The sequence below is a fragment of the Copadichromis virginalis genome, linkage group LG1 (genome assembly GCF_057382275.1).
Source record: "Copadichromis virginalis isolate Kocher_CV1m ecotype Utaka linkage group LG1, C_Virginalis_male_GT1.1, whole genome shotgun sequence".
Lineage (NCBI taxonomy): Eukaryota > Metazoa > Chordata > Actinopteri > Cichliformes > Cichlidae > Copadichromis > Copadichromis virginalis.
This window is the reverse complement of record NC_140618.1, coordinates 19,582,423-19,593,150: the sequence shown is the minus strand read 5'-3', so window position 1 is coordinate 19,593,150 and position 10,728 is coordinate 19,582,423. Positions and strand designations below refer to the sequence as shown.

At 37.4% G+C, this 10,728-nt stretch overlaps 1 protein-coding gene across 1 annotated transcript in view; it reads left to right on the top strand.

Moving 5' to 3' along the window:
* Positions 1-2,794: 2,794 nt before the first annotated feature.
* The window catches only part of adam10a (ADAM metallopeptidase domain 10a), a 38,495-nt gene continuing 30,561 nt past the window's right edge, over positions 2,795-10,728 (top strand). The window contains exons 1-2 of the mRNA XM_085453346.1: positions 2,795-3,167; positions 8,974-9,124. Of these exons, the coding sequence (XP_085309472.1) occupies positions 3,116-3,167; positions 8,974-9,124 (203 nt within the window). The 5' untranslated portion in view covers positions 2,795-3,115. The remainder of the gene's footprint in view (positions 3,168-8,973; positions 9,125-10,728) is intronic.

Here is a 10,728-nt window from a genome sequence, read left to right as displayed (position 1 = left end):
TTTTACCACTATGGTGACAAGCTTACATTTCACGCCTTAACATTTATCTGTCATTTACTTAAACATAAATAAATATATAAAATGTAGAATATTTCTCAGTTTGAAACTAACGTTGCGTCCCAGACGAGCTGAAAGTGAGAGCTTTGCGTTTATCTAATAAATAAATAAAAATTAAAAACATTTAAAAGTATTTGCATCAGCTGAATCACATGTAGAATAACTTAATAGTCGGGCTGCCTTTCAAAGCGCTAAAATGTTCAGGTGGTTACTTTTACGAGTACTCGTAAATTGATAAGAGCCTGGCGTAGCCGTGACCACTTTGCGTCCCAGTGCACGCGCATTTGTATTGCGTGATCTCGCGTAGCTGGACCTCCCAGGTCCAACTTTGGATATCGCGAGGTTGTCACTGTCTGTGAGTTTTAAAAATTCACAACAAAGTATACTTTTTGTTGGATGTGTTTTATTAATTTGTTGTTTGACAGTTTAGTGTATACTTTTGTGTCTACTTTTTTAATCCTTGTCTATTTTTTAATACAAAAAAGATAAATAAAAATACATACATACATACATACATACATACATACATACATACATACATACATACATACATAAATAAATTTTAAAAAGCACAAAAACGGAGTAATCTTTGAGTAGATTAAATTTTCCCACACTGGAAATTCTTGAGATAGAGCTCTGGCTGTGCAACAAAAACCACATCTGACAGTTATAGATCCCACGTGTAGTAACGTTTTATAGACACTGGGTGGGAGAAAATACTCAATCTAGCACAAGAAGCGCAATTTAGGGTTTCAGCACAGATTTTACAGGCATAAATTTCTGCCACAGATAGTATTTAGTAACGTCCTATAATGACAAAACCCAGAAAAAGCTGCAAAAGTGAAATATACAAAAAATTCTTAATAAAGTGTTATATTTGATAAGAGGTTTGGCTCTCAATATCACAGTGGAGCTACATGAAAAGGAATGTAGAAGTGGGCAGCTAAGGAAAAAGGTCGTTTTACGTGGCCATTATTATAAGTTTGACAGGTTCACACAAAAGATTATCCCTGTTTTGATCTGTTTTGAAGTCTGCATCAAAACTGAGAATTATTTATAGGCCAGTCACAGGATGTCAGTCACAGTCACTTCTGGGATGTGAAGCACCTAGATTTTGTGGTTGCAGACTGACAGACAACAAAAATGACCACATGTTATCGCCTAAAAATACAAGTGACATACCCCTTACTTTCATACGTAAACATAACCCTTGCGAATTGTATGTTAACATTAACAGCAAAGTACATGTCAGATTATTATTATTATTTGGGGGGGGGGGGGGGGGGGGTTGTTTTGTCATTTTGAGTGATGTGGCTGCCCATAATTTTCTAGTCTGCAAAAAGAACAAACAAACTTGGAAGTCCATCTCTCTCCTGTCTCAGTAATTTACACATTTTCTTTTTCAGTTCTAATTCTTTATTTGCATTGATTTCTTTGTTGTTGTTGTTGTTACATGCCCACAAACAATGTTGTGTATTGTTTTCACTTGTTTTTAGATCCTGCTATATGCATAATCTCTCTTTTAGTATTACAAGCCTCAGCATTCTCTAATGCAAGACACTTGTGTCCTTTCAGCATTGGAAATACATCTGTCTCTTCAGCTGATCACTGATGCTGTTCACTGAAGCCTCATCAGAAATTATCTCAGCGGAAGGGCGGCTTTCAAGAAGCAATTCTTACGAAAGGGAAACAAGGAGAAAAGGCTGAGGTATGCTAGATTACACAAGAACTGAGCTGAAAATCAGCTGCAACAGGCCCGATGGAGTGAGGAATCCAAATGAGACATTTTGGGTTCAAGTCATAATTAGAGCAGCTCAGGAGAGAGGTGCAACAGTGAGATGCCTGCAGTGGTTTGAGACTGTATTTCAGCCACTGCTGTTGAGAATTTGGGCAAAACTGATGAAATCATAAACACAGAAAAGTACCAAAGCATTTTTATTGGCAATGGCTTAATTTTTCAGCATGACAACGACCCCAAACACACTGTCGATGCAATAAAAATACACCTGGATAGAAAAGACACATTGTCAGTCATAGAGTGGCCTCCCCAGAGCCTGGATTTCAACATTAGTGAATCAGAACATAATAAATAGGTTTCATCACCCAAAGAACACTGCAGACTTTTGCGGGGTACAATAAATTGTATACACTGCAGCTAGAATAATCCTTCTGGCTGAGGTGGTACAGGTATAGAAAGCCAGTGTTTCTCTGTAATTTATATACCCTTATACTTACCTGCTGGTCCAATTACAGATGCAATTTACAGATGTCTCTTTTACACGGTTACCATGCGGTTGCACAAAGCAATAAACAGATAAATATGTTTACTGTCAAAATATTATTTCATTTTTTTCTTCAAATTGTATTTTTGTAACTTTTTTCTTTTAGTTTGTATCTACTTAATCTCGAAATAGTACTTCGAGATTCATTAGTACATTTCAACTTCATTCTTTAAAAAAATCATTAAAAACGAATGACTAATCCTTTCTTTCCCGAGTTCTCTTTATGCTAATGTTACAGACCGGTTTGTTGCGAATCCTCGCTCTCAGAGCAGTCTGTACCTTGCATTTACAGCGAAGTCTACATAGACAGAGAAACAGGAAATGTATAACTTCACTATCACAAAGTTAAATCTTTAGTTTTTAAACCCGGAAATAATGTGTGCAAGCAGTAAACAGCAGATCAGTGCGTGTTTTCAGCACAGGAGCAGACACATTTTGGTGGCGTTGTGTAAAGCTCAGTAGTGTTTTTTTCCAGTTGTTTTCACGTATCTTTCAACCTACGATCGCAATACTATAGAAACGCAGAACAGCGGGTGTGTCCATATCTTTTGGCCCCATACACCGGAAGGGAGTAGTGCCTGCCTGTCTGTCTCTCTCTGTTTATGACAGTGTGTAGCGCTGTTGGAGAGGTAGAGCTGCCGGTGTTTGCGATGGGAGTCACAGCTAACTAGGAAGGGCGACTCTGTCTTTAAGTGTGGCAGAAATCGAAACAAGCAACTGTCAGGGGTATCGCTGTGTAGCTTCGCTGGTTAAGCGGGACTACAGGGCATTTCACTATGGAATTTGTCAAACTAATTCTTCTGTTTTGCTGCCTACACGATATTGCAGGTAAGTTTGCCGTTGACTAACAGAGAAAGTCTTTAGAGCTCGTCAGTAGAGCTAGCGCTAATCGGATCGTGTAGTTGTACTGTCGACAGTTTAACTTGCTAGCTAGCTGGCTGGCTAATGTTGTGGAGACTGCGGTTAACTTGTGTGTGTTTTTTGTTTGTGTTTTTTGTTGTTGTTGTTTACAGTGTGTAGTCAATCTGTATTAGCTGTTATCTGGTTAATTAATTATGTTTGGCTGATACAGGTTAAGTACTCCTGTAGTAGAGGAGGGGGGGGGGCTTGTCTTTCAGTCACTTGCTTAGTGGGAAATCTTTACACTGTTAACGTCTATAAACAAGAGTTTTACTGCCGAATATGTTTGTTACCATGAATATTCAGTGTCGCTAGAATAATTTGAGACTAGTTTAACAAAAAACTTTCGTTTTGTCGGACAGTCTGTGAAAAGCAGGTTAGGTATGAAGCTGCGTGACAAGCATCCGTCAGAAAGGCACCTGAAGCAAAATACGGTACTTTTTTCTACTGCTGACTCAAGCATTTGGTCGAAAGAGATGATATATATCCCGTTCTTACCGTGGATGAGTAACTACCTGGGTGTCGATATATTATAAGTTTTAATATAACTTAACCACCTTACAAAACTTTGTCCAGGCCCTTCTTAATAACATATTTTCTACAGTATGTCAGATTGGTACTTTAATTGTACTTTAGGCATCAACATTTGTAAGACAAACAGAGCAAAACTGTGATTTTGTGTAACTGGTGATATTAAAATAGATATAATTTGTGTGTAAATGAAAATAAAATCATCGCTAAGGGGTTATTTCCAGATTTAGTACAGTTACACCACCTGCTTCACAAAACATCAAGACAGACGAGCTTAAGCTCACAGTGTAAAATGTGTGCATGTGATTAACTGCAGATACTACACCTGTGAAGTTTTATTATCTGTGAGGGCAGTGACAGATTTATTGAGAGCTGGGGGCTGTCATGAAGAATCAGGACAGGAAAACCAAATAGAAATTGATTTCTGCCTTGTGTTGGTAATGAGCTGCTGTGCTACTTTCATATAATTGTATAATCTGGCAAGATAGCTGGTACATTATTATTCAATTTTCACTTTTTAACATCTGTCAAACCTTCATTAAAAAGTTCTAATATCCTGTGGCAAAATATTGCTGCTGTGTTTGAAAAATTGCTTAATCTGTCATTATAAATAATTCAGTTTCTTGGCTTATTTCAGATTTGTTTCATTGTGATTACACATTAATCTTCTTTATGTCTTTAAAACCTTCATTTGACATGTCAAGATTAAGTACAAAGTGCATCAACGTATTTTCATAAAACATCTGTACTGGCGTTTTTTTGTTTGTTTTTGTTTTTTGCAGTAGCACAAGTGAAATTGTGACTCGAGTGACTACGTTTTTTCCCCCCTGCTTCTATCTCACAACTTTACCTTTTTTTTCTTTTTCTTTTTTTTGTGTCTGATCAGAAATGTATTTTGAGCTTTCAAATCAAATCAAATCAAATCAATTTTATTGTCACATCACATGTGCAGGCACACTGGCACAGCACATGCGAGTGAAATTCTTGTGTGCGAGCCCCACAAGCAACAGAGATGTGCAAACACAACAACACAAACGAGCAAAATACAAGAATGGCCAACCTGAAACTAATAAATATATGTACAATATATAATAGTGTATGCATTTCTGGATGTGTATACTAAATATTTTCCTACGTGTGTGTGTGTGTGTGTGTGTATACACATTTTTACAAATTAAATAGTAAAAATAAATAAATAAATAAATAATAATAAAATATATAAAATATACAGAGTTGAATATGTGCAAAACGAGTGGCATTTATATACAGTGCATAATGTTGAAGTTCCAGTGGTGAAGCTGAGGTGTCTATGACGTGTTCAGCAGTCTGATGGCCTGGTGGAAGAAGCTGTCTCTCAGTCTGCTGGTACGGGACCGGATGCTGCAGAACCTCCTTCCTGATGGAAGCAGTCTGAACAGTTTATGGCTGGGGTGACTGGAGTCCTTGATGATCCTCCCCGCTTTCCTCAGGCAGCGCTTCCTGTAGATGTCTTGGAGGGAGGGAAGCTCACCTCCAATTATCCGTTCAGAGCACCGCACTACTCGCTGGAGAGCTTTGCAGTTGTAGGCGGTGTGTCCACTGATGTGAACACCAACATGAGGAAACACTATTTATATTCTTGAAAGGGATTGGGAAGGTGGGGCCAGAAATGTCCTGATCAAAACTTCCCGCTTTGTGTTTTTTAAATTTTATTAATTAATTTATTTTATCAGTTTAACATAAGCTAAAAGATTGCATTCCAGAGTTTTCAGATGTACAACATGACTGATTTATTATACAAGCTCAGTTGTTTTTTAAAAAATGTTTTTCCACAAAGCTTCAAACAAATGGCTTTATGTCATTCCACATGTACCTCTGAAAGATATGTTTGATGTAAGAGGGGCCATTGCAATTGAGTTTGCAATTTGATAGCTTGTTAGTAATGATGGCGTGACATGCAACAACCAATCTTACTCTGTTTACATGCCCAGACATTTTCGAGGAAGTCTGTGTTTCATGTAATGTAGGTTATTTCACTTTCGCACAGCTGCTGTTACTTGGCCTTCTCACAGTCACAGCTTCCTGCAGACATTTTTTGAGTAATGTAGAGTGAATTTTTGTTGTGGACTTGATGCCTACAGGTTTTTGCCAACCCACTTAATTTTTTTTCAGTACTGTATGATATAAAATGTTAAGGAGAGACATTTTAGTCGGGTGCCTGAGATATTGTCTTAGCCGGGCTGCCAGGACCCAGCGTGCATGGCAATGCGAGGCTCAGCTCAGTTCTGATCCATGCTGTGACCATGTCTTTGCTTCCTGTCAGCAGGTTTTTTATCTCTCTCTCTCTGTCTTGCACTTTCCTGCAGGACTTGAGAGTGAAAACAGATTGCTCTGTAGTGATGATGCCTTTTCAGTAAAACTCACTGGCAGTTTAAATGAATTTTTTGTTGCTATCAGTCTGAAGTGAACTATGTAGTTCCTAATAGTGTTGGATAGTATTGTCACATAATGATTTATTGTATTTTTTTATTGTTACAATAAAAATGGAAAATGTTTTAAAAAACAGAAGAAGAATAAAAGTAAAAGAAAGCAATCCAAAGGAACCAACTGATGTGATTAATGTAGGGTATTAATAGAGATGTTAATGCAAGCAACTAAGAGCTTCATTTTGAAAGTAATGTATTTTGCAACCACTGGAAATCAAAATGCATTAAAAATCTCAATTGAATTCCAATTTTTGTGCATGCTATTTTATAAATTATAGATACACATAAAGGTTGTGTACATTATGTTATAAATCACATACACAACATCATGTCATTTTTCCTGTCTTCCTCCGCTTACCCCTAACCAGTTGGGGCGATGGCTGCCCCTCCATGAGCCTTTGAGCCATGAGTTTTTCATTCCCAGCATCACCAAGGACTTGCTCATAGGGCATTGTCTGACTGTTGGGTTTTTGTCTCTTATTGTAGGGTCTTTACGTTAACATGTTAACCACCTTGAGGCAACTGTTGTTCTGATTTGGTGCTATATAAATAAAACTGGATAGATGTTGACATGCGAGTAGAGCAATCCTCGCTTTTTACCTTTTTTGGATTGTGTGTGTGTGTGTGTGTGTGTGTGTGTGTGTGTGTGTGTAGTATGAGTTGTGAGGTATGCAATGACGTGGAACAAATTAACTCAGATAGTACTGGTTTGATGTTTAAACCTATTTGATCTGGTTTAACTTCCTGAAACATCCTGATCAACACATTTTTAGTAATAAAGAGTAGTTCATTAAATATAGTTGATTTGAATTCTTTGTTGTCACTGAGAGAAGGAAGTGTCTTTTTAACCTTTTCAACATTGTGTAGCTGCCTGCATTTTAGATTCTTTTCAGGCTTGTAACATTCAGGATGTGATGTTTACACACAACATGAAAAAAACCTGCTTAGTAAGATGTCTGTGTATGGGAATCAAGAGTTATATAGAGATTTTAGTAAGTAAAACAACATTACATTTTGTTATATTGTTTATGTTTACAATTCCACCTTTTATCGCTGCCCAGGAGGTTTTGGTAATGTTTGCTTGCATGTCATTCTGCCTGTAAACACGATTAGCTTGAAAAGTTTTGGGTGAATTTTGATCGACTTTTGTGGGAGGTGGAGTGGGGTACTGCTATCAATCATTTAAAATTTGGCTTACATCCACCAAGGTCTTCAAGGTCTTAATTAAAATAAAGTGTGCCATATCCATATTTTCACTGCACTACAAACATAAAGTATATTCAAAACAAAACAAACAAAGAAAACACAATGAATATATAGAAAATACAAAACTACTCCCTTAAAAGTAAGTACTGCCCAGAGAGTGAGCTGCCTTGGCGGACGTTTGCGCTCTTGGCGTGGTTCTTGTATTTGTTTTGCAACAATAACCTGTGTGTGTGTGTGTGGGTTGCAGTAAGATGGTACATTTTTTGTTAGTGATAGTTTTCTCAGGTATTTGAAAGCTGCATAAAATGTTAACCTGCTCTTACAACTGGCTTAACTCTGTAACCCTTAACATAAGCTAAAAGATTTCATTCCAGAGTCTTTAGATGGAGAGCATGACTGATTTATCATACAAGCTCAGTTGTTTTAGAAACATGTTTTTCTACCGTGAAGGCATCCGGAGATACCTGTCAGCATTCTTTTTGAAACCGTGTACATAAAGAGGTCAAATGTGACATGATATCTTACACACACACACACACTGCATACTTCATTATATACATAATATACGAATGAAGTTGGTGAGACCTCCTGCAAAGGTTGATCTGTGTTGTCTGTGTAGTTTGCAAACATTATTTTCCTTGTTTAATGAGACTAAAGAAGATGGTTGTTGAAATATTTTCTAAGTGCATTCATAGACAAGTTCATGCTAGCCTGGAGCAGCCTCTCCCTGTATGGGGAGTTATGCCTCCCACTGACATGGAAATTATGTAGTTGTCAACAGAACAGTGCAATGTAAAAATGCAGATAATGTGGAGCATCTACATCATCTATTTTTGCATTTTTGAGTCTAGGTATCTCTTAGTCATGTGCAGAAAATCCTACAGTACAAAAAGATTAGAACTTGATCTTACTAACAAATCCTTAAATTGAGTCATAGCTGAGGATTTTTTTTTTTAAGGCCACCAGAGTTGCACAGACACCGACAGACAGACAGATAGATGGACACACACACACACACCCCTTTGAATGTAGATTAGCATTTAAGCAGCCTGCAACAAGCTCACACAATGCTATACAGTACTACTGAAACAGACCCTCGTCACCTGATCGTATCATGTGCTCCTCACTTGTATTTTAAACTGAACACTAGCTTTGTTTTTGTGAAAAGAACAAAGAAAAGGGTCGGTATGGATGCCGGTAGGGTTTTACCTCAGGGGATGTTATAGCAATTGGCTGAATAAGCCTGTTAAGCATGTTTAGCGAGTGCGGGCTTGTACTAAAGCTAGCCAGTATTGTAGAGATCGATTGCTCCATAGGCCATTTCCATTGAAAGATTGGCACGTCAGGAAAATCATGGATAGAAATGATAAAAACGAATTATCTCAGAATTACATGCTAATCTACAGTGGAAAAATGTCAGCGATACGTGAATGAAATTTTAATTATCATTTGATTAATAAAACAATATAAAAACCTATTCGTTTTGATACTGTTGTTGACCAGTACTAAAAAGCTGTTGAACTCTCTTTCAGGTCAGTTTGGGAACCCTTTGAACAAGTATATTCGCCACTATGAGGGTTTATCATATGACACAGAAGCCTTGCACAGCCGTCACCAGAGAGCTAAAAGGGCGCTCTCTCCTCAAGACAGCACCGTGCAGCTGGACTTCCATGCACACGGAAGGTCAGTTTAAGTAGAAACACACACAGCCTTCCTCATGTAGTCACTCTTTCTTTCTGTGCTGACTCAGTTCATGTCCAAGTCTATTATTCTTGTGATCAGTAATTTATATTCCAGCCCTAGGATCAAACAAGAAGTATTTATTTTTATTACTCAGTGGGTTTTTTTTTTTTTTTTGGTTTTTTTTTTAGTAATGTGAAACACCTTTTCATAAATTCTTACTGCTTTGTGTGTTGTGGTGATATTTATCAGGTTTTGGTTTTTCTAGTCTTGGTCTGTGTGCACTTTGTTGCCACTGCAAGATTATACTGCACCTTTTTGCATGGATGATCAGCAAGCCGTATATTTGCCTGTCAAATTGATAAGTGCAAGCTCTGTTGCCTAATGCCTTTATATATGACATATTGTGTATTTTGTGACTTGGTTATGCTGGTTCCCTGTTAAAACTAGAGCTGCAGCCAATATGAAATGTTTTTTCAGTGTTATCATACTGGCAGACATACAGTACATACCAAGGAATTGCAAAAGAGCTAAGAAGAATAGCTTTGTATAATTTGTAGTATAATTAGTATAATTTGATTTTCCTTTCTAACTCTTATTATCATCTTGGAGATGGGCGGTGATATTTGAGATCAGTGATGCTTGGTGATTGCCCGTCAAGATAAGACATGGCTTGTTTTCTTATTAAGTATGTACAGCTAATAAATTACTGTGGAAATTAATTTGCTCACCATGGTTTCAGTTTGTGTTGGTTGTGGCTGTATATACAGAGCTGAGCTGAGAGAGGGAGTTGTAGAAAGGTCAATGGAAAATATCTCTTTATTATTTGGCTAAGATACTAGTTATAGTCCTTAAGATAAGACTCATTGCTCAAAGTTCAAACTCAGGTTTTTTCATGTTTCATTTTAACCTGAGAGATTCAGTTTTCATTTATATACATTATCCAAGGATGACCCTTCATCAAACCCATGTCATCTGAGTGCAGTGGTGCCACCCTTGTTTTGGAAACGGGCAACAACACAAATGTTCCCAGATTTGTATCAGCTGAATTTTTGCCATCTCCTGTAAAGGAACAACACTGCAACAAAAATGTGTAAGAATTACACATTTTCACATGAACTTGTGAAACGCAGTTAAAGCAGTCAATGCTGTTAATTCATTTTGCAGAAGGTACTTTTAGGTGTGTTTTCAAAAGGTTATTAAGAATTTAAACATTTGTTTTTAAAATGGCAATCGGACTCATACTACTTTAGTGTTTTTCTAATCAGAGTACTTTCTGTGACAGCCTCATTTACACATTCACGCAGGGCTTTAACATTTGCATTTTTAAGCGCTTTGTCTAAAATTCACATACTCACACTCCAGTGGATACATTGGGGCAACTTGGGTTTCAATATCTTGCCCAAGGACACTTTGACTTGTATGGTGAGTTCCCAGTTGGAATGTTTTTTGACAAATGCCCCCTCAACTTGGATTTTCCACCCAGAAAGCCCGTTGTTAGCAATCCAAATGGGGACACTGAACATAAAATGATAGGGAAACCGTTTATTTTTAATCTGTACTGCCACTGTTGTGTATTTGCGACTCACTAAATAAGGCATACACAG